At 43.1% G+C, this 24,678-nt stretch overlaps 1 protein-coding gene across 2 annotated transcripts in view; it reads right to left on the minus strand.

Moving 5' to 3' along the window:
- The window catches only part of AIFM1 (apoptosis inducing factor mitochondria associated 1), a 32,272-nt gene extending 7,863 nt beyond the window's left edge, over positions 1-24,409 (minus strand). Inside the window, exons 1-10 of one of the 2 annotated variants that reach the window (XM_047764472.1) lie at positions 24,112-24,409; positions 15,776-15,918; positions 11,205-11,304; positions 9,876-10,000; positions 9,613-9,743; positions 7,607-7,697; positions 2,817-2,901; positions 2,082-2,158; positions 860-968; positions 5-112 (exon numbers count right to left, since the gene is read on the minus strand). In XM_047764472.1, coding sequence (XP_047620428.1) covers positions 5-112; positions 860-968; positions 2,082-2,158; positions 2,817-2,901; positions 7,607-7,697; positions 9,613-9,743; positions 9,876-10,000; positions 11,205-11,304; positions 15,776-15,918; positions 24,112-24,217 — 1,075 coding nt within the window. In that variant the 5' untranslated portion in view covers positions 24,218-24,409. Of the gene's footprint in view, positions 1-4; positions 113-859; positions 969-2,081; positions 2,159-2,816; positions 2,902-7,606; positions 7,698-9,612; positions 9,744-9,875; positions 10,001-11,204; positions 11,305-11,486; positions 11,591-12,787; positions 12,916-15,775; positions 15,919-24,111 lie in introns of those variants that run through there. The other variant, XM_047764473.1, reaches the window with a different exon arrangement.
- Between the last annotated feature and the right edge of the window lie 269 nt (positions 24,410-24,678).

Genomic DNA, 24,678 nt, shown 5'->3' on the forward strand with positions numbered 1-24,678 from the left:
CTACCTCGTCTGACTTTTTCCATGGTCCAGTTGCTGAGGTATTCAGGGAGGATCTTTCCCATGTTTCCTTTCTCGGGGAAGAGCTGAATCACCTCTGTGCCCAAGGCTCGAGCTGGGAAAAAGAAACAGAGGAGGTATAGCAGGAGGCAAATGCCAATCCTAGGAAGACGGGAAGAGGAGTAAAAGATCCAAAGACAGCCATTCACTGCACACAGGGCACTGCTACGACCCAGGCCAGAGTGCCCATTTGTGGGGCACTAGGGCACGAGGGCATCCACAAAGCAAATACGACAGGTGCCAGAAGTTGGCCCTGGATTCCACTACACACTAGGAACTGAGTGCACCGCCACCCAGGCTGATACAAGTGCCCGGCAAACTCGAATAGAAAGCACCCTCCTGAGAAGATACTCTGATTTCACACAGCTGAAAAATAACATTAAGAAAATGGTTGCCACGGCACATTCGAATTGGAACTCACGGATCAGCCAAGCTGGGAACCATCATGTGTCCGAAGCAAGTCTTTGACTTTTATAGGGAATAGCAGTTCAAAGGTACATATAGTTCTGTTGTCTACATTGCCCTTACCATCTTAATAACTCATTTTCCTTAATATTTTATTTCTAAGGACTCCTGGACTAGAGGAGAGAGGAAAGGAAAGAAAGCGGCGCTGTTCAGCTACTCGGATGACAGCTTTTCAATCACTAAGGAATCCCTCATCGGAGCTAAGCGCGACATTTTTTTTTTTTAAACCATGTAAACCTTAATTAAACTCTTTGTACTGATCCTGGCAAATGCATCTCTGAAAAGCATGTGATGTAAGACCAGAGAAAGAAAATCAAGGTCACTCCCCAATACTCACCTTTTCTGCCAAGAGCACAGGCCAGTTCGCTACCAAGGAAGCCCCCACCGATAATCGTAATCGACTTGACTTCCCGGGAAATCTTCTCTAAGGTTCTAAAGTCTCCAATCTGCAGGATCACACCAGTTTAGTCCATTGATTTCCCAAAGGGGCATAGGATAATACCAGGAAATATTGTCTGCTGAAGCTCTGGGAACAGTAATTTGTACACAACATCTTCTCTTTGCATACAGTGGCTCAATCATAGCCTCTATTTTATTGATGTAAATTTCTTTCTCCAACGTAACACTCCTTCCAGTAACAGTGGTTCTCAACTGGGGGCAGTTATGCCCCCTCTCCCCCCGGGGGACATCTGGCGATGCCTGGAGACATTTTTGGCTGTCACAGCTGGGGTGGGAAGTGCTACCTGCAGCCAGTGGGTAGACTGCAGGGACATTGCTGAACACCCTACAATGCACAAGACAGCCCCTCACAACAAACCTTATCTGGTCCAAATGCCAATAGCGCAAAGCTAACAAGTCCTGTATCAAGAACTTAAAATCTTGATACAAATCTTAATACAAATCTTTTCAAATACCTATAGGAAAGGCTGAAAAGTAAGTAAAGCATGGTGTTAAGAAGCAACCCCCCTCCTTTTTCACTTAAATACTCTTTTTTTTTTTTTTTTTTTGCTTTTTAGGGCCACACCTGCAGCATATGGAGGTTCCCAGGCTAGGGGTCGAATTGGAGCTGCAGCTACCGGCCACAGCCACAGCCATGGTGACGTGGAGGACCTGAGCTGAGTCTGCAACCTATATACCACAGCTCACAGCAACACCATATCCTTAACCCACTGAGCCACAATGGGAACTCCCCCACTTAAATACTCTTAACTTTTCTCCCCAAAGTCTCCACAAAAGCACTTGCAATGAAAAATGCTAAGGGGCTATAAGGAGTTCCGATGACTCAAATGCATCAGGAAAACACAACTGTGGATGGGCAATTGGAGGGAACCATAGCAAGCAATAAAAAACACTAATGTATTTTTCTCCTAGGAACTTAAAACCCTTGAGTGAGCTATGTGAGGTGCAGAGAGAGGAAGTGACTTGCTCAAGGGCAGATAACTAGTCTGCAGAAGAGCCGAAGATAGAACCTGGATCTCCCATTCTGGGTGGGTACTTGGGGACCACAGGATTATGCTACCTCTTCAAAATCGACACAATGAAAGCACTAAAGCAATCACCTTTCTGAAAAGTGTTGTTCTACTCTTCACCTCTGCTCCAGCCCTGTCGATGGCAGAGAGACTTCTTGGAGTGCCTCCTGGAAATAAGAGGAGAAAAACCCTTTAGTGCAACGAGCAAGGGCCTGCTCAAGCCATCCCCCGCACAACAGTGGCACTGAGCTCTACACACTCCTGCGGGTGCCACAGCAGCATCAACAGGACACAAAGCGGTGTTTTCCTCCCACTCGCCCAACAGTGGGCTTTGATCAACTTGCAAGCAGATTGGAGAGTCTGTCTTCAAAGGGCCCACCCTCCCCGTAGATGGCCAGAAGGCCTCGTGTTTTGCTTCCTGTTCTCTTCTACTTTCTCATGAGGATTCACCAGGAAGCATGGCCACATTTGTTTAAGCAACTGCTTCAGTCCCCTCTCTTGACTTCTGATTGGAACTGGCAATGAAACTAGTACAGTTTTTATCACTTTTAGGACACAGGGCAGAGGGTAGAGGGCAGAGGCAGAGCAAGGAGAGAAAAAAAGGCAGTCCTCTTCAATCCTCATCCATGCCTTTACCAGAAAGAGCAGTAAGGACAACCCAGAGGGGCTGCTGATCAGATGCCTGTAGTTAGCCAAGCTTTCGCCAAGAGAAAATATCCACTTCAGAGAGCCTGGGTTTCAGTTTTTTTAAGATTAAGTAATGCCTTTATACCAAATCTTGAATGGGCCATTTCAGGGAAGAAAGCCATCTCCAGAAATACTCACCTGTTGCAATCAAGCACTTTTCATAGGTTATTTGAGAGCCATCATTAAGTTTCGCCATGTTGCCTCTCACATCCAGCTGTACTACCTGGTACAGTCAAATGCAAACACATGTAGAAAGACACAGAGGTAACTTAGCTTCAAAACTTTTTATTGAAATACAATTCAAACAACCTAAAATTCACCATTTTATTTATTCATTTTGGCTATGTCCATGGCATGCAGAAGTTCCCAGGCAAGGGACTGAACTCATGCCAGAGCAGTGACCCAAGCCACAGTAATGATGGTGCTGAGTTCTTAACTGCTGGGCTACCAGGGAACTCCCAAAACTCATCATTTTAAAGTGTACAATTCAGTGGTTCTTATTTTTTTAATTTAATTTTTTTTTTGGCTGCACCCACAGCATACAGAAGTTCCTGGGCCAAGGACTGAAACTATGCTACAGCAGTGACTTGAGCTGCAGCAGTGACAATACCAGATCCTTAATCTACTGAGCCACAGGGGGACTCCCTTATTCAGTGGTTTTTAATATATTCACAAGGTCATGCAACTATCACCACTACATAATTCTGGAACATTTCCATCACCTCCCAAAAGAACCCTGTACCTATCAGCCCAATGAAATGAGTTAGTTCTTGACCTTAGTTGATCCTTAGAAACCACTTCTAAGTAATTGCTGGCACTATAGTTTCTGGTATTGTTTCTTCAAGTGGTACTAACTTCCTAAGCAACCAACAATAGAGTAAGTCACTTTTGTCCCCAAGTTCCCACCCAATTTGTGGAAATGGAGAACGGGGATACTTTTCTGCCTGGCTCTCTGGAACCCTTGTTTCTTTTTTTTTTTGTCTTTTTTGTTGTTGTTGTTGTTGCTATTTCTTGGGCCGCTCCCATGGCATATGGAGGTTCCCAGACTAGGGGTTGAATCGGAGCTGTAGCCACCAGCAACGCGGGATCCGAGCCGCGTCTGCAACCTACACCACAGCTCACGGCAACGCCGGATCGTTAACCCACTGAGCAAGGGCAGGGATCGAACCTGCAACCTCATGGTTCCTAGTCGGATTCGTTAACCACTGCGCCACGACGGGAACTCCCTGGAACCCTTGTTTCTTTAACAACTCTCCTACATCCTCACCGATTCCGAAGGATGCTTTCTCTTCTAACTTCTGGCTTTCACTAAAACGAAGCACCTCCCCGGCCCCCGCGACAGCTGATACATAGAAATGCTCATTTGCCACACTCCTCCCCAGCACAAGGCCAAGAGAGGGTGCTGGCTGCTGCTGATTCAGGTTACTCCTGTGCCCTCATCCCCTCTGAGGGACGCTGACCTCTGTCGCCCCAAATTGGTGTTAACCAACCTGCTCCTGGTCACTCCTCCACAGTTACTGAAGTCCTCGGCATCCGGCTCATATTTTCGCTCCGGGCCACCTCCAGAATCCTATCTCTTAAACTTCTACTTCATTTTTAAAGATTTTTTTTATTTTTGTGGCCTTTTTGTTTTTTCTAGGGCTGCACCCCCAGCACATGGAGGTTCCCAGGTTAGGAGTCCAATTGGAGCTGTAGCTGCTGGCCTACACCACAGCTCATGGCAACGCTGGATCCTTAACCCACTGAGCGGGGCCAGGGATCGAACCCACAACCTCATGGTTCCTACTCGGATTTGTTAACCACTGAGCCATGACGGGAACTCCTTAAACTTCTACTTCAAACATCCCACTCTTTGGTCACCATTTTCCCTTTTTGGCTTTCTCTCAGTCCTACTGTCACCTATCCTTGCCTTTGATTTTCTCCATTTACCCACTGGGCTGTTCCATTCCAACTAATCTGAGGCGACGGCAGAATATCCAAACTATGGATTGGCAATGGGAGGGAACCACAGCACCCGCCCTCTTGCACCCTACTCTTTATGGTGAAGTTTGAGCTTTGGAGTCAGACAGACTGGAGTTCTTGTCTCTGCTCCACTCCTTACCAGCGGTGAGACCATTCATTCAAACATATTTAGTAAGCACCTAGTATGTATCAGGGACTGTGCTAAGTGCTGAGGACATGATGTTGAAAGAACAGATACCTTCCTGTCTTCGGAGTGTAGTAGCCAAGACAATTTAGCAAGCACTATAATCAAGAGTGACAAGTCAAGAGTAAGAAATGCTCTGAGGAGTTCCCGTCGTGGCTCAGTGGGTTAAGAACCTGACTAGTATCCATGAGGATGAGCGTTCGATCCCTGGCCTTGCTCAGTGGGTTAAGTAGGTGAGCTGTGGTGTAGGTCACAGATGTGGCTTGGATCTGGCATTGCTGTGGCTGTGGTATAGGCTGGCAGCTGCAGCTCCGATTCAACCCCTAGCCTGGAACTTCCATGTGCCACAGGTGCAGCCCTAAAAAGAAAAAAAAAAAAAAAAAGCTCTGAAAATGACAGTACAGGTAGTGCTAGAAATGTATGGCCGGTGCACGCAATCAAGCTTTCTGGCTTGGGGGCAACGACGTAAGCTGAGATTGGATGGATGATTAGCTTCTGTAGCTGCCTTTGATTTGTCCTTGGTAAGCTCGCTCTTCAATCTAACCCCTCTACTCAACTCTCAAACTGCTCACTCTCAGTTCTCGGCGGGAGGCCTCACCTACTCTTGTGCTTTCAACTCCTACATGTATGCGGATAATTCCCAAAACTCTATCTGAGCCCAGATCCCTCCTCTGAACATTAGTCATGTATCCAACTGCCCTCAGGACATCTCCACACAGATACTCCACGTCATACTTAACCGTCTCAAACTAAATTGTATCCCCCCCTTAAACTAGGTCTTCCTCTTGCAATGTCTCACTCAGCTGGGGGTGTACCACCATTTACCGCACAAGCTGGAAATCAGAAAGTCATCTTTGCCTCCCCCGTCCCTCCTGTTCTGCCTGCAAATCAGTCATCATGCCCTGCCAAGTCTGCCTCCTAAGCAGGCCTCAGTCTGCTCTCCACTCTCCACTACCTTTCTGTTAGGAAGCTATACGATGATGTTATTAAGAGCTTGGGCTCTGGCATCAGAAGTCAGAGAGACCTGGGCTCCAATTCTGTCTCCACCACTTATTAGCTATGTGATCTTGAGCAAGTTACTTAACCTCTTTTTTTTTTTTTTTTTGCCTTTTCTAGGCCTGCTCCCACGGCATATGGAGGTTCCCAGGCTAGGGGTTGAATCGGAGCTACAGCTGCCAGCCTACACCACAGCCACAGCAACGCCAGATCCTTAACCCACTGAGCAAGGCCAGGGATGGAACCCGCAACCTCATGGTTCCTAGTCAGATTCGTTAACCACTGCGCCACGATGGAAACTCCTACTTAACCTCTTTTTGATCTTAATTTCTTTCCCTATAAAATGGAAGTAATAATAGTAGTATCTACCTCATTAAGATTATTGCGAGGATAAAATGACACAATACATGTCAAGCATTTTAAAACTGTGCTTACTTCTTCTTCATCATCATCACTACCACGACTGCCCTGATTTGGGTTCCCATCATCTCTCTCCTGGATTATTATAAAAGTCTCCAAAATGGTTTAGTCTTGTCCCCTTGAAATCTATCATTCTCACAGCTAACAGAGTGATTACTTCCAATTCAATCCAACTGTTTTACGTCCTTGTTTAAAACTCAACAGCTCCTCGGTGCCAGTGGGATAAAACTCCAGCTCTTTCACTCGACATCGGGCCCCTGCAAAAGTTCTTGGTTTCATCTCCTGCCACTCCTTAACTTGCAGGTTTCTGCGCTATTATAGCTTCGTGTTTCCCAGGACCAAACATGCTTTTTCATATCCTTGGGCCTTTGTGTATGCTATTCTTTTTTACTTGAATGCTCTTCACTCTTCTCTAATCCGGTGACTGCCACTTCAGTCTGCAAGGTTTCCCATCCTCTAAGAGTGCCTTCTTCAGGAAGCCTTCCCTGAAACCATCTTCATACTGGGAACACTTCCTAGTAATTCTCACAATATACTGAATTTCTTGCTTACTGCAAATCTATGTGCTCTGCTCATGTTGCTGCCTAATACAGTTAGCCCCCAGAGGGCATGTAGGGGATATCTAATACATAATGTTGTCTCACCAGCTTATTCACAAACATATTATCTGTCTTCTCTGCCTAACACCCCCTTATAGGAGAAGTGGGCCTGTCCCTCTCAAAGGTCAATGCCTCCACTTGTACTCTGGATCCCATCTAGTCTGGGCTACGCTCCTTCGGATAACCCTTCCCTCTCTACTGGAACAGTGCCATCAGTTTGCAAACACACCCTAGACCTCCTGTTAAGAACAACAAAACATAATACAACAAAACAAAACCCTCCCTGGACCCTAAATGCCTTCCATTAATTGCCCGCAGTATTTAGGCACTGACCTTTGTAAAGTCTAATAATATTTTCCATGCTGATGTCATGCCTGAACTATTTTATGGTTCTGAATAAGAGACACTTGTCAATCTCTTGTCATCCATAATCCCAAAGAAATGTGAGTGTGGAAAGACAGTAAGAAGGAAGGGCAGAGGAGCAAATCAGGAGAAGGAGTAGCTTCAGAGTCACAGTCCCCAATGATTTGGTTTCCCTGGGAAAGTTGAGCTGGCATGTTACCCTAGGCTTGAGACTAGTGCTTTCCCCAGGAAGACATGCTCATTAGTGTAGCCTGGCAATATGAAATCTAAAATGACGTGATATTTCTTTGATGAACTACAGTGGCAGGACAGACGTTAAGTGGTAGTGGGAATACAAGTCACCATGCTCAGTGCCCACATGGTCATGTAGGGAGCCTGACAACGGAAGCAGCCTACCAGCTTACCTTCTTCCCAGTGAGGACAGCCACTCCCCCATTCTCAATGTGAGGCAGGTCCTGGGCAGAGACATAGAAAGAAGGTGGCTGGAAATAAATGCTATACAGAGAAAAGGAAGAAAATGTTATAAGTACCTGGAACTGCTCTCAATTTCCCCCAGACCTTTAGTAAAATTGTTTCAACCATAGAAAAATTTAGGAACTTTTTTTTTATTACTCAAATGAATTTATCACATCTGTAGTTGTACAATGATCATAACAATCTGATTTCACAGGATTTCCATCCCACAGCCCAAGCACATCCTCCCACCCCCAGGAATTTTTTCTTCTTTTCTTTCTTTTTGCTTTTTAGGGCCACACTTGTGGCATATGGAGGTTCCCAGGCTAGGGGTCGAATTGGAGCTGCAGCTGCCAGCCTACACCACAGCCACAGCAACGCAGATCTGAGCCACATCTGTGACCTACACCACAGCTCATGGCAATGCTGGATCCCTAACCCACTGAGCGAGGCCAGGGATCAAACCTGCAACCTCACGGTTACTAGTTGGATTCACTTCTGCTGCGCCACAATGGGAACTCTAGGAACATTTTCTAAAGTAAGTTTCCAAGGCCACTAAATCTTGGTCATGACTTAAACAGAGGTATGTTACACCAGTGGGTCTCAACTGGGGACTATTTTGTCTCCTGGGGACATTTGACAACGCCTGGAGATACTTTTGGCTATAACAGCTTTGGGGGGGATATTTCTGGTATCAGGTGGGTAGAGGCCAAGGATGATGTTAAACACTCCACAATGCACAGACCAGCGCCCCCCCCCCCAAACAAGGATCATCCAACCCTAAATGTCAATAGGGCTGAGGCTGAGGAACTCTGCTCTGGATTTAGGTTCATTTCAAAATTAGAACAAGAGGAGTGTCCAAGGAGCTGGTATTCACGTATCCACCTAAACGAACTGTCCAGAATGGAACTGGTCAATGGACAACTAGGTCTAGCTCTTGAGATGATTTTGCCTCAATTAACAGATATTGACTATGAGATAGTAATTAAATGATGGGTAACATAATTGGAAGTATGCATCTTGCTTGAGAATAGAACATGATAATATAAGTGAGGGAAGCAGGTAGATTAGGAAAATTTCATGCAGTGTCAAAGGGATCCACTAATGAGAAAAAAAAAAATGATACCCAAAGAACATGGTACTGGATTCAGGAGATCCAAGGAGTCTTTTTTCTTTGGTCTTTTTAGGGCCACACCTGCAGCATATGGAAGTTCCCAGGCTAGGAGTCGAATCGGAGCTGCAGCTACCAGCTTACACCAAAGCCATAGCAACACCAGATCTAAGCCGCGTCTGCAGTCTATACCGGCTGATGTAGACTGCAATCTACACGGCAACGCCAGATCCTTTAACCTACTGACCGAGGCCAGGGATCGAACCTGCATCCTCACGGATACTAGTCAGGTTCTTACTCTGCTGAGCCACAACAGGAATTCCCCAAGGAGTCTTTTAAAAAGAAAGGGCTTTTGGACCTGTTTTTCCAAGTCTCTCATGTAAACATTTTAATAAAGAGGTTCTTTCTTACAGGGTTCCCACTCTATGCCCTGCCATTATGAATACTCACTAGGGTGTCAACCAAAGTGCTGCGGAACAGGGTCTTTTTTTTTTTTTTTTTTTTTGCTCTTATGGAACATGCCTGGGCAAGTGTAAAGAAGTGACAACACAGACAGAGCTGCTCTTCACCAGAGAAGTCTACCATAAAGGTCCTGGACACAGGAGCATTAGTACTTCAGAGGCCAAAATTACATCTTCAGCTGTTGTAGACCTGTTTAACAGAATCCAGGACTCTTGCTGCTGTAGCCTGTTATTGCCTCTAAGCTGCATCACGTATGTACCACAGTGGACTCTGGTGTGTAGCCAGGTGTCCTATGCACTGCACGTGGTTTGTGCAAAATCCTGACCCCCTCCCTGTGCATAGTTGAAGCTGCTAGTTGGGCCCATTTTACATAAGTGCACAGACCTCCTCTCTTTTCCATTCCATTGTCTGAATCGCAGTGTCTTTGTGACATTTGGATCATCTGAAAACCACAGTTCTTTTGAAAGAGGAGGTCGCATGTATGGCAGCTCAGGATCTTCAGATACAATCAGCACCTTTCGACACAAAAATGATGATACCAATCAGAGCCGAGTCATTTAAGAGGTAAATGTCAAAGTGTTCACACTGGCTAAGTGCTTGTAGACTGTGCTCTCTAGGCTAACTAAGCAATACAGTGTGTAGCTTACCCTGGCCCCAGGATCCCGAGCCCGGATGGATCTGGCTGCAGCAAAAGCAGCAGTGCCTCCACCAATGAGCAAGAATGGAACATGACTTGGTACCCTGACCTGAGGAACCGGCTCTCCTTCTGGAGCTGTAAGCAAAAGACCAGACAGGGTGAATTTTTTAAAAGTCTCAGATGACTCCTTGCCACCATTAAAAAAAATATCATTTTGCACTTGACTCAATCATTTACATAAAAAAGCTAGCAAAACAATGCAGCTATATTAATCTTATCAACTTTCACAGCACTCTCTTTTTTTTCTCTCTCTCTCCTTTTTTAGTGCCAAACCTGTGGCATATGGAAGTTCCCAGGCTAGGGGTCAAATCGGAGCTGTAGCTAAGGCCTACGCCACAGCCATAGCAACACCAGTTCTGAGCCGCCATCTGTGACCTATGCTGCAGCTTGCGGCAACACTGGATCTTTAACCCACTGAGCAAAGTCAGGGCTCAAACCCACACCCTCATGGATACTAGTTGGGTTCTTAACCCACTGAGCCACAATGGGAACTCCCATGGCATTCTCATAGGATGGGAAAAGGAAGCATCTTCTTTATTTCATAAGTGAACAATACCCCTCCAAAGAGGTGACTGATTTGGCCAGTGTCATTCATTCATTAAGTCTCTCAGAACTAGAACCTACCTTACATGTTCCGCTATTTCTAAAATATATTAGAAAGCTCTGCCCTTCCCATTGATTTCTTAATGAACAACAGGAAAATATCAAGTTCAATTTCACCTTTTGTTAGCCATAAAGGGGGGCAACCCAGCAGAACAACTGGGGATTATTAAGCAATGTTCAAGAGCAAGGAGGTTTTAGGGAGATAAGCAACGGAAATCGCCTACCCAGAGTTGTGAGGCTTATTAAAGGATTAAAACATTCCTCCCTGAAAAATCAAGCCAGACGTGTGGGATGGAAGTGATGGCTAGCACTACGTGCCCTAGGAACATAAATATATCTTTAACAACTCAAAACTCCAAAGACTCAAAAGGGGAACAAAATAGACCAAAAGAATGTCCTCATTGGGACAAAAAAAAAAAAAAGGCCTTCATCTCTTCTCCTCACCAAGCTGGCATTTTTTACTTAAAGCTTGCCTTGACCATCATTAACTTTATTCTCGAATGCAAATTCCAGCCAAACACTATAATAAACTGCACCAAGGTCTGGAGTAACCCCAGAGTTTCCGGAAGCTTAACAGTCTCACAGGATCATGTCTACAAGATACCCACAGAGCACAGCACCCAAACTGTTTATAACGTTCCCTTTACAGAGAGAGAGAGTCGCAAATCATACTCACCAGATGATGTGGCCCTTTTCTGCTTCTCTTCTGGTGTCAGCCCTAATCCTGCAATTCTTTCATTATATCTTTTTTTGTTATCTTTTATTGTCCTGTAGGCCTGCAGATCCAAACATGGAGAAAATGTATTTCATCATACAGCTAGCTAGTGCATACCATAAACAACATTCATTAACTTTCAATTAAATGAGAAGCTTTTGTCTACATGAGGTAAGTTCTATCTTAGACTCACAAAGCAAAATTATTTTCTTAAGAAATAAAAACATTGAGTTGTGTACACACTTGGTGTGGAAAGAATACAGGTAAGCAGATGATAATGTTCCAGTTTCAGATTTCCTTAGGCTCTATTTGAAGAATTGTCCTCATATTTAATTCTGAAGATACAGCTAAAGGAAAAAGAAAAACATTTTATACTAGAAGAATCAAGCGCCAGGAAGAGCTAAGGTTTATAAAAGGGGTTTTGGACTATGCTGGATACTAGCTGTGAAACCAATCCATGTGGCCCTGGGTAGGAAGCTGGGACCTAAGAATTCCTTGTGTCAAGTTTCGCTGGGGCCTCAGATAACGCCCTGAAGCCTGACTGCCAGTACCCTAGTCTCAGAGAGTAACTCATCCTTTTCCTCAAGGACCTATCCTTTTATGACATTCAGATACTTAAGGGTCAAATGCTTCCCTTAAATACCTATCTTATTTCAAATGCACTCTCTTCTTTAGTCTTTCAAATTGAAAAGAGTTCCTTAGCATTGACTATGTTTCTCTCTTAACATATAACAGAATTTATTGAAGATTTTTTTCTTTTTGGCCATGCCTGCAGCATGTGTAGGCCTGGGATGGAACCTACTGAAGACTTTTTTTTTTTTGTCTTTTTAGCTATTTCTTGGGCCGCTCCCACGGCATATGGAGGTTCCCAGGCTAGGGGTCGAATCGGAGCTGTAGCCACCGGCCTACGCCAGAGCCACAGCAACGTGGGATCCGAGCCACGTCTGCAACCTACACCACAGCTCAGGGCAACGCCGGATCGTTAACCCACTGAGCAAGGGCAGGGACCGAACCCGCAACCTCATGGTTCCTAGTCGGATTCGTTAACCACTGCGCCACGACGGGAACTCCTGAAGACTTTTTTTTTAAGCAGTAGGCAAGAATGATTTATTACAGCACTTTACCCCAAAGGGTCAACAAGACAGGAATTTAAGTGACCATATATCAGCTGAAATCTCAGATTATTACTTAGTTGCAAGAGAAAATAAGGACAATGAGAGGCAGTATTCACAAAGTATGTTTTAAGAATACATCTACGAACCCCTTACAAAGCAGCCCACTAGGCAATGTGCTGCAATAAGGAACCTGGACTTGATGTCTATCAGCCTAGAAACATCTGACATATGACATGAATGGACTAGAAAATTAAGTATTCTATGTTAAAAGACAATGGTTATTCCTTGAATTTACCACTAAATTCATCGAATTTGTAAACAGACATTAATTTCAAGAAAGTTTTTTTTAATCTTGACATCAGATATTATACACAAGTCTTGCATTTGCTCATTCCTTTAAAATATTTATTTTAAGAAAGGAACTTTTACCTAAAAAGATGGCTTACGCTGGTCAGTGTGAGTGAACAGAGAAATACACTGGGGTCACGTTCACATTGAGAGGGATATCCAGAAATAGCCTAAGCCCTCTCACACCTCCTAGTGGCTTCACACAAGAGGGGAAGAGCAGACCAAGAAGTATCTTGAGGTTTTGTGGGGAAAGGACAAGAAAGAAGCTTGTCATATATTTATATACATATATGATCTATTTATATTTTTAGCTTTAAGTAAATGTTCTGATATAAAAATGAGTTTACAGACATACTAAATAAAAATTCACCTTTCCCCCAAGTGTCTCTGTCTCCCCAGCGTGCACAGATTTCCAGTTAGTGACATGAATACATGTCAGGTTAAGAAAAACAAATTTATGAAGTATATTAGCAGACAACTTTTCTAAACAGATGAATATAGCGCCATTTATTCAACTTAAAGGACTATGAAAGCAAACAGTTCATTTTCTAAGTGAGGCAATGTGGTCCTATCAGTTGAACAATGGCAAAGGGCCCAAATACTAAACCTCATTAAATATTCTCAAGGCCACTTTGGCTGTGTTCACTGACAAATTTAAGCCACCTCAGCTCATGTTTTAAATAATTTAAAAGCTAGTAAAAAAAACTATACAAAATAGTCTGATAACAGTTGTAGGTAGACAAAAGCTTATCATTTAACCTGAAACCACTATAATATAGCAGCTTTATTATTACCAGTGTTGGATAAACACAGAGGGCAATGAGGCATTTAACTGAATGGCTTGAGAGGAACTTGTGCTTCACAGACATTTCAAAGCAACAGGAAGCAGCCCTGTCTTGTGGCCTGGCATCAAGAGATTTGCCTGGCCAGCTCTGTGGAGGCCATCCAACTCTGGTACAGCAACATAAACCAGAGGTTTAATAAGTTTCAACTGTCACCAACATATCAGATGCAAACACTTTAAATTCTATATTGGAATGAATGGGGTGGAATTGATGGGAAAAGTTGAGAGCTATGAAATGGAAAAGTTAAGGTTTAGAGGGTAGTATCTGAGTTAGGAATGAGAGGCAAAAGCGACCTTCACGAATGCATTAGCTTATACCACTTCAGCCACTAGTTTACAGATTACAAAAGGGACACTGCCAAGGGAATTTACTTGAAAGAGAGGCTGGGGGTGAGTGGGTGGGGAGAACACTGTAATTGCCATGGCTTTTTGGGCCTCCTCCAAAGCATTCAATAAAATGCCTTTTCATGATAAAAGTAGGGTTAATTTATTGTTTCCCACAAAACACAAAAATTACATTTTACCTAAAATGATTCAAAATGGATGGTGTTCAAGTTACCTTTACTTGCTTATTCAATGTTTACTCTTTGAGACTCTCTTGTTAGGTATGCAGCACTAAAGCACAATATAATTTAGCACAATAAAAAAGAATTATGAAATTGGCAAAAGTTTCAAAGAAAGGGTTGAAGATGAGGATTTATAATAATCATTAAATATATGGCTTTAGATACGTTGGGTAAGACTCAGAAGTTTGATTAATGAGATTTGAGGACTCCCTAGTGACTGACAATGTCCCTTTAATAAATACCTAGAAAGCACATGCTGTGAATATTTCATTGTATACTAATGGATCAGGTTTTCATTAGTACCATGGTCTCACCCACCCTACCCCAAAATACATTTTAGTGTTAAGTATCTTACATAATAAACTCCTGCCCCAGTGACTGTTGCTCCTACAATTAAGAAGTATACTAGGCTGCTGCCATCTTTCCCAGAAGCACCTGTAGACGCTAGTGATCTAGAAGGGGATCCTAGGTGATGACACTGCACAACTGTAGGCAAAGATAAGGCCAAGAAAGAAACAAAAGGAAATAGAAAAAGCACTAAGTATTAATGAAGAAACATTCAACACAAAAGCAGGGAAGCATTTTTGGTTACCCTGTGCTAAAAAAGAAAAAAAAAATGCTGCTCCAGGATAGGAGGAGAATGTATATTTCATCAGTCTCTGATTAGACAGAGCTCTCCTGTTTCTTACTCTGATTTAACTCACAACTGGCAAGAGCTGTCTACTTTTCTTGTGCTTTTGGGAGTTTCGTCAGGGAACCATGATCTAGGTAACTTCCAAAATTTTTCAAGTCCCTTTTTTTTTTCAACCTAGTGATCAAGATAGGTTCACTGGCTTACCAATGCAGAGAGAACTAAAATTATAATGCCATGCAACCATTTGCTCTCAATAAGTAAAACAAACAGCTTCTTCCAATCAAGTCTTACTAGGTGTTATCTAAATTGGTTCATTCAGCCTTATATGATCTAACTTTAGACTGATCTGCTTAGAGTAAACCCTGCCAAGTTAAAAAAAAATGCCCACAGAATAATTCCTCTGTGACCAGCTAAGCTCATCACAGTTCATTTCAGGAGATATTATTGTGTTATACTATACAGCAGTTAAAACCATATTTCTCACCTCATACAAGCTCCATCCTAAAACTGGAGATACTAGGCCTACTTCTATAATTTAGTCTTTGGGTGAGAGTCAGGGATAGTTTTCTTTTCAGGAATGCTTAATATTTTGGATTGAAGGTGGTTGTTTTAAGATGTTTATTATCCCAAGCTAAGGAAAAATATTTGACAAATGGGTCAAAATCAAATATTGTGCTAAGGAGCTGCAATGTATTTTGACCTTATTCACAGGTTAGTGTGTCACATCCAAGAGAAAAGATACAATTGTGTGGATTAGTCAAATCTACGAAAATGCAGAGGCTTTCAAGTAGAGTAAAAAGACAAGTAAAAAGAGCAAAGATAATCAATGTGAGATTAAATTTCAGTCATTCCCAAATTGGCTCTCATAGGATATTAGACAGTAGGCACTTTAAAGAAGGCTTTTTAGAAACTCTTCCAAAAGGAGAAAGGGGAATTAGTTGTAAAAGTCTTAAAGCAGAGTAGTACTGAGTCTATTAATGGGAGCTGTTTGGCAGCTTCTTCACACGAGCTGCTTTTCTACTTACATATGCACCAGCTCCTATTGTTGATAAGCCCACAAAAAGGACTAACACAGTATTATCGATTTTGCCCCCTGATGCACCAGAGCTAGCCATTTGTCTTGTCATCTGGAGTTCTAGAGGAACATGCCATCGCTGGAACAAGTTGCCTAAGGAACACAATTTATTAAGACACACACACATACAAAAATAAAATAGTTAATACATGTTTATAACTGAACGTCAATGCATTGTACAAGTAAAGACTTAACTAACTGCCTCTTGGGCTGTGTGATAGTCACTGCTAAATGATCGAGAAAGAAAATCATCAAAAGCGTACACACAAATACAACAGATATCAGAATGCACACTCTTAAGTTGTTGGATGTTTTCTGGCCTTTTTAGGGCCGCACCCATGGCATATGAAAGTTCCCAGGCTAGGAACTGAATCGGAGCTGTAGCTGCCAGCCTACACCACAGCCACAGCAACACAAGATCTGAGCCGCCATCTATGACCTATGCCGCAGCTCATGGCAACGCCAGATCCCTAACCCACTGAGTGAGGCCAGGGATCAAACCCGCATCCTCATGGATACTAGTCGGGTTCTTAACCTGCTGAGCCACAACGGGAACTCCAACTTTTTGTAGTTTTTTTAAGAGTTCAATTTAATGCTGTCAGGGAGGGATTTATAGCTTCTAGAAAAAGTAATGAAAAACACACGGGCAGTTCATCAAATGCTTCTCTTCATAGCTTCACTGTACATGAAATCAACACAGAGATGACTGAATAGACAGGCATAACAAGTTAACTACAGGCTACCTGGGACACTCTAACAACCACTTAAAGAGTAATCTAATTGGTGGGCTCCAACCTTGCACAAAATAAACTTCTGCAACACCATCTAGCCAGGATACAGTTCAGTCTTGTGTGAAAAGGTAATGTATCCTGGAAGACAGGAATGGTAAAGCTCAAAGAGAAACAGAAAAAAAAAATTAGGCGATTTTATCTCTCCCAAAGAACTGAAGAATTTTAAACTATATATTTTTAGAATGATAAATTTCAAATATCCACCAACTGGCGTTCCCGTCATGGCGCATTGGAAGCGCAGCCGACTAGGAACTATGAGGTTGCGGGTTCGATGCCTGGCCTTGCTCAGTGGGTTAAGGATCGTGCATTGCTGTGAGCTGTGGTGTAGGTTGCAGACGCGGCTCGGATCCCAGATCGCTGTGGCTCTGGCGCAGGCCAGCAGCTACAGCTCCAATTAAGACCCCTAGCCTGGGAACCTTCGTATGCTGTGGGTGTGGCCCTAAAGAGACAAAAGACAAAAAAAAAAAAAAAAATCCACCACCTACTTAGCTCTTAGTCCCTCAAAACAAAATTATGTTGATGTAAAAACTCTGTAGGACTATGTAACAATCACGATGGTAACAACGCTCACACAGGAAATGTAAGTTTCATAGACTTCCTTCTCCTGGAGGATGCTGGTACTTTCAAATGAAGAAGGAAGGTCTCAGCACCTTTTCTGCCTGTGATGCTCCTCGTGTTGACTACTGACCTAGAACAGGGTTTTGCAAACTTTCTGTAAAGAACCAGATAGAAAATATTTTCAGCTTTGCGGGCCACAAGGTCTCTGCTGCAAGTACTCAATTCTGCTGATGTTGTGCAAAAGCAGCTACAACACTTAAATGAACGAGCGTGACTGTGTCCCAATAAAACTTTATTAGTGGACACTGAAATGTGGATTTTGAATAATTTTCATGTGTCAAAAAAAAGGTCTGTTTTATTTTATTTTTTATTTATTTATTTACTTATTTTGTCTTTTTGCCATTTCTTGGGCCGCTCCCTCGGCATATGGAGGTTCCCAGGCTAGGGGTCCAATCGGAGCTGTAGCCGCCGGCCTACGCCAGAGCCACAGCAACGCGGGATCCGAGCCGCGTCTGCGACCTACACCACAGCTCACGGCAACGCCGGATCGTTAACCCACTGAGCAAGGGCAGGGACCGAACCCGCAACCTCATGGTTCCTAGTCGGATTCGTTAACCACTGTACCACGACGGGAACTCCTTTTATTTATTTATTTATGTATTTATTTAGTCTTTAAAAAAAAAGGTCTATTTTAAAAAGTTCGCCAATCCTGATCCAAAACAGTGTTTCTAAAACTTGACCGTGCATCAGAATCCCCTGGAGAGTTTGTTAAAACATGGGCGGCCAGACCTACCCCTGAGTTTCTGAGTCAGAGAATCTGGGGTAGGGCTCAAGAATTTGCACTTCTAACAGGTTCCCAGGTGATGCCGATGCTGCCAGTCTGCACCTTGAGAATCACTGGTCTAGAGGCAAGTAGATGTGTTCCTGGTCTGATCAAGCTTTTAAAGACAAACAGAATGGTGCTGGTAACTGTTCTGTATGTACTTGCAAAGGTTAGAAATGGGGAACTTCCTCCCTTGCTTTCACAATCACAGGGCTCAGAGGTGGGTAAAAACAGGTCCAGTACAGGGCTGCGGTCTCTTACCTGAAATCTTTGGGAATGTGTGCATTCCAGAACTTAGAATTGTTAGGTTTTAAGTATTTGGTGCATACACCATTTAGCAAGCGACATCCTGCACAGTAAGGGGCAGCAACCCAGTCATACACATTAATGTTTCTATGACCAATCACAATGAGTGGAATAAAGAAAAGATTCTTGGTAGCTTCTCTCCAGTTCAGGTCTGGTTTAACTGGCAAATGAGTTATAAAAACTTGATTTTTAGTCCCATTTTAAAATTATAGATAAGACACTATGGGCCTATACTCTTAAAACTAGAAATGTATTTTTCTGTTTTTATTTCTTACCTGTTTTATAATCCTTCATCACAACATGAAATAAAATGGCTAATATTTGGAAATAACATCAAATAACATGTGCAAGGGTAGAGAAGCTTATCTCAATCTGAGCAAGCTTTTGATTTTCAGAAGTCCATAAAAATACTGAAGCTTCAGAAATAGAAACTGACAACTCTCAAGAGCTTAGAAAATGAAACTGAGCAGAAAAACTTCCACGTGGTTGAGTTTAGTACGACAAAATTGGTTTTGTCCCTTACCTCCACCCCTAGTTTCTTTAATGGAAATAAATCTTTTAAAATTCCATTTATCCCTCTAGAAGATCCTAAATCTAGAAATCATAGCAACTTTGTTTAACTATAATAATTCAATAAATATTCTGATTTTGCTTGCTTTTCACAAAAATAAAACTAAGAGTGTAGATTTGGGTAAGTTCAGCAGTTTTTGCCTCAGTTTTGCAAAAAAAAAAAAAAACATTTAAAAAGCAAATTGACTTTTTAAAAAGTGGATTAACATTTAAACTATTGCTTGAAATATAATACAATATTATCACTAACAAACTTATTTTTAGCTTTTTAGGGTATAGCCCTAAAAAGCCAAAAAAGTTAGTTTGTTAGGCATATGGAAGTTTCCAGGCTAGGGGTCGAGTCAGAGCTATAGCTGCCAGCCTATGCCACAGCCACAGCAACACAGGATCCAAGCTGCATCTGCAACCTACAACCACAGCTCACGGCAACACCGGATCCTTAATCCACTGAGTAAGGCCAGGGACTGAACCTGAATCCTTATGGATACTAGTCAGGGGCCTTACCACGAAGCCACAACAGGAACTTCCACAAGCTAACTTTTTACATACCCTACGCAGTGACTTGAACTTTGTAAAGGTGATAATGTTGTATGGATGTTTATATTTTCCCTCCTATTATCTTTTTTTTTTTTTTGGTCTTTTTAGGGCTGCACCTGTGGCATATGGAAGTTCCCAGGCTAGGGGTCTAATCGGAGCTGTAGCTTCTGGCCTACACCACAGCCACAGCCAGGCCAGATCTGAGCCGCATCTGCAACCTACACCACAGCTCATGGCAACGCCGGATCCTTAACCAACTGAGCAAGGCCAGGGATCAAACCTGTGGCCTCATGGATACTAGTCAGATTTGTTTCTGCTGCACCACGACATAAACCCCCTAATTTCTTTTTTTCTGTTATCTATAACATTATTCCCACACCTTCCCCCATAGACTCAAAGTTTTAGGAAGTTTTACATTATGACTGAAACATGTCTTTTCACTTGTCTTACTAATGTTAAGACTTCTCGCTAAACCAAGCCCAGGCTACTTGTTTTAGATTTTCTGCAGTCAAACCAGACATACAGAGGCAGCACTTTCTTCCTCACACTTAGGATTCAACTCTTTTTTTAAAAAAAATTGATCCATTTATATATAATAATACGATTGCCATCTTAGTGGTAAGTAGAACCTCTATCATGTCATATAATTATCACTTCTTTTCAGTGGTTGGAATAATCGAGATCTAGTCTCTTAGCAAGTCTGATATTATAATACAACATTATTGTCTACATTCATTATATCGTGCAAGGATTCTTTTTTTTTTTTTGTCTTTTTGTAACTTCTTGGGCAGCTCCGGCAGCATATGGAGGTTCCCAGGCTAGGGGTCAAATCGGAGCTGTAGCCACTGGCCTATGCCAGAGCCACAGCAACGTGGGATCTGAGCCGTGTCTGCAACCTACACCACAGCTCATGGCAACACCAGATCCTTAACCCACTGAGCAAGGCCAGGGATCGAACCCGCAACCTCATGGTTCCTAGTCGGATTTGTTAACCACTGAGCCACAACGGGAACTCTAAGGATTCAATTCTTGTAGGTGTTTGTTCAATAGATGTTTCTTGAATTAATGAATAAAATAAGGAAACAGAAATCTTCTATTGATAAGGACTAAACATTTTGAAAAATTCTTCACAAAGAAGTTTTAGCCAGATCCCATTTACTACAGGTTACTTAATAATAAATTAGTAACCTCAAATACCACAGACTAGCACTAGAACAGTACCTAAATCAGCAAATTCATTTCTGTAGATTTCATAATCTCCTGTTTTCCCATATTCCCAGAAGGCCTTTTCCAGAAATATATCTACAGAACTGAGGCACCTAGGAATCTCAAATTGTTAAGAGGTCTATATGCTGTTGAATCTTATTTTCTGAATGTCAAACTTATTTTTCTGACAGGGATAAAACACAGGAGAGGAAAAGCCTAGGTGATCTGTCCTTTGTAGCTAGGTGCCCCTGGTGTGAACCACTCTGTAGAAAGGAACCAGAAAAAAAATGATTTAGATGACAGAAAAAAAAAACCCTGTATTCTGCAAAGTTAAGTCCTTCAGAGTAGTAAGGTTCAGTCACTGACAATTTCCCATGTACTAGAGACTGCCCAAAATGCTGAGGACTCAAAAATAAATATGACATAACTGCTGTCCTCAGGCAGTGTACAGTTTAGGAGGCAAGAATAGCTGCTACTATTCTGAATATTAGTAAATGAGCTTGAAACAAATCACAAGAGACTCAAGGTTGTTCAGTTTGGTTTTTTTAATCCTTCAGCCAGTGGAACAGAAGGGAAAGAGTCATTATTCATTCAGAACATAGTTCCCAAACTTGCCTGATCATATGAATGACATCAAAGGGCCTGTTAAATATAAATTCCCAAGTTTCTCTCCCGGAGATTCTCAGTCAGTACAGCTGGGCTTGGCCCTCCATTTAACTTATACAGTGAGGCAACTTTTGGAAACATGAGAGTTACAGTGCACAGCAACTCCCTTAAAATATTAGAAAATATCTAGAAAATACAACATATTAATTGGTTGGCAGAAAAGTTAGACTTGCTAAAATTTTCTTCTGTAAAGCTTTGCCTCAGCAGAAAGAGTGGGTAAAGGCTCACCTTCTGGGCTTAAAAAAAAAAGGTGTCATTGGGTGGTGTCCAGATGTCTGGATCCTTGCCCACAAGGAGTCCAGTTTCATTTTTAGTGAGGTGAGAGGGATTCTGAACAGAGAAACATGTTCAAACATTCGACCCTCAGGTCAGGGGTCAGTGATCAGTTTGATCACATGGGCAGCACAATGTCTGGCAACCAAATAAAATACTACAGAATAGAAAATCTATTATTCTATTACTTAGCCAGTCTGCTCCTCACTGCTGAATGCAGTCATAAAGTGGTGACTATTAATTCCCTTCTATCATTACTGGAAAGAGGCAGAGCATCTAAATTAAGCAAATAAATAAATAGTAGCAATTATGGTTTTAAGACAAAAGGCAACATACAATGGAAACGAACCTGACAATGGTGACAGATATGGATGAGATCATTTCAAGGTAGGTTTAAAGTTTGCTATAATCCTGGTGAAGAACTAGTGGGGGAGGAAGGGGGGAAAAGGAGGAGGAAATGGCATATCAATAAAAAATGCTTCTTCTTGATCTATGCAAAAACATGGTAAATGCTACTGTGTGCAAAAGAAATCAGATTAAAAGCAATTAGTAAATCGAGCCACAAGACAAGGTTAATCCCTAAAATAACAATCATTTCTTTTTGAAATTGTGACCTCATCTCCTCCCATTGCTAAAGGGAATGTTACACTCCGGTGCTTGGCCAAAAGACAAAGAATAAGTATATACAAGGAGATGGATGGATATGTCAAGAAGTCGGAATATACTCTACAGCAGACTGCTTTCAAACAAAGTCATGCAATGGAAAAGAACATTTTCTGTATTCTTCAGTTCTAATACTACTAACCACCTTCAAATGTCTAATAAACCAATTTACCTTTGTAAATCCATACTTAGTTGATGAGAACGTTTTTGGTCAGATTTCATAGTGCTGGCAAAAATTGTGAGTTGTTTCTTTTCCTTTTGTTTTTTAATGATTTTTATTTTTTCCATCATAGCTGGTTTACAATGTTCTGTCACTTTTCTACTGTACAGCAAGGTGACCCAGTCATACATAAATATATACATTCTTTTTCTCACTCCTTTTTTTTTTTTATTGGCAGCATCGGTGGCCTAAGGAAGTTCCCAGGCCAGGGATTGAGTCCAAGCCTTAGCTTCGAGCTACGCCTGCAGGGCAACGGGGAATCTTTTAACCCACTCAGTGGGCGGGGGGCGGGGGTCAAACCTGAGCTTCTGCAGGGACCTGAGCCACTGCAGTTGGATTCCGAACTCACTGCACCACTGCAGGAACTCCTCCTCAGGATCTCTATTGCCAATAATTCTTAGTTTTCCCACAAAACAATTTAGGCAAAATAAGTACATAAAGTTTGAAAGGCCAGTGTAGATGAAAATCTTCAGCTTACTTAAGTTTCTGTGTAAATTTCTGGGCAACTTTCGACCCCTAGCCTGGGAACTTCCATATGCCTTGGGTGCAGCCCTTAAAAAAAAAAAAAGTAAAAGAGAAAAAAGAAAGAAAAGGCCTCAAGGATCATTTCTCACATTGCAAATATGAATATCTTCAGGTGGCCATTCAAAGATTATTGACTAAAAAACCCACAAAACAGCACCTCCTACAGGTAGATGATTCTTTACCCCTCTGAAGTTGTGCAGGCTGAAGATTAGCAGGCTCGAGATAAGCTTGGATACATTCAAGGGTATCTGATGCACAACCGGCTGAAGGGGAACCGCATTCATTCTTAACCTTCTGAGGTCAAACTTTAGAAAGCAATGTGGAGTTAGGGCGAGGGGATTAGGGAAATAGAGACTGGAAAACTATACTTTGCTCTGCCTATTAATTAGGTTTGTGACCTTGGGCATGTAATTTCACCTGTCTTTGCCTCGGTTTATTATCTATAAAATGAATGGGTTGAACTTTACCACGAAACCCCTTCCAGCTCTAACATTTGATGAAACAACTTCATGGAGGATAAATGCAATGCGTTCTGCAAACTGTTTCTTAGAAGCATTAGAGACCAGCAAGAATTCCACTGACCAGACATGTCAAATGAATCCTGGGCCAACTCTTCCTGGTGTCTGGCGCATAGCCGACTGACTCTTTACTTTCATTGCACCGTTTCTGCTTCTCAGGGCGCTCAAATCTATGAATCACAGGTGGGGTTTGGAAGGTAGGCAGGCAATATACTCATTTACAAAAGGACCTGAGGTGTCGAGCTTAAACGTCCTGCTTAGGGCCTCACATCCGACAAACGACAAAGTCGACTTGACCTCACGGCTCTAAAAAGGCCAACTGGGGGTGGCTGCGAGGTGGCATCGGACAATAGGAGACAGCCAGCTGGTCTGTTATCCCCGAACAGCAAAGCCTCCCAGGAAAAGGCCTCAAGCCGACTAATGGGCTCAAATCCCCTGAAGGTCAGGTCAGCACGATTTGCGAAACTCACAGTTTAGATCTCCCCACCTCGGAATTTAGCGACTGTGAGTGTGTTTTTCCCCTGGGGTGGGGGTGGGGGTGGGGTGGGCTTAGGACTGAGAGGCAAAGAGAGCCTGTGGAGCCCAGGCCTTTGGACTTCGAGGTGGGGGTTACCGGGATGGGTCAATCACCTGGGAGCCGGTTCCTCTGCCTCGGGCCTCGGACACACACCGTCCGCACCAAGGGCGCCAGCTTCTGCTTCAAAGCACCCGCCGCCAAGCCTCCACACCGGAACATTTCGGCAACCGCTACTCTGGACCTCCGCCTCCTTTCCTTTCTTCTTACGCACCGACCGACGGGTCAAACACCAAGGGCCCCGGGCCGTTCCCCTTGCTCCCTTCACACGCACTCTACGCAGGCTCCTCCTCCCAGCTCCGGGTGGGCATTGGACAGTTAAGCCGGCCAGCTCCGGCAGGGGAAGGGGAAGAGCGCCTGGAGGCCTACTGCGCAGGCGCGATGCTCAGCGCCGCATTGCGATTGGCCCGCACGGCGAGAAGCTGTGCGCATGTGCCTAGCTGCCCTCACACTTGTAAAGACCCCAGCCGGAGTTGCTAGCTATCTTCCGCAGGTTGGTGGCAGCACGTGTGGTTAAGCGCTTTTGGAAAGCTGCCCGAGGAGCGGCTGATGGGGCCGCTTTGCCTGGTTGTGGCCAGTACTGCTGCGGTAACAGTACCTCACAAAGCGTGGCCTCAGCGCCG

This window comes from Phacochoerus africanus, chromosome X, assembly GCF_016906955.1.
Source record: "Phacochoerus africanus isolate WHEZ1 chromosome X, ROS_Pafr_v1, whole genome shotgun sequence".
In the NCBI taxonomy this organism is placed as follows: domain Eukaryota; kingdom Metazoa; phylum Chordata; class Mammalia; order Artiodactyla; family Suidae; genus Phacochoerus; species Phacochoerus africanus.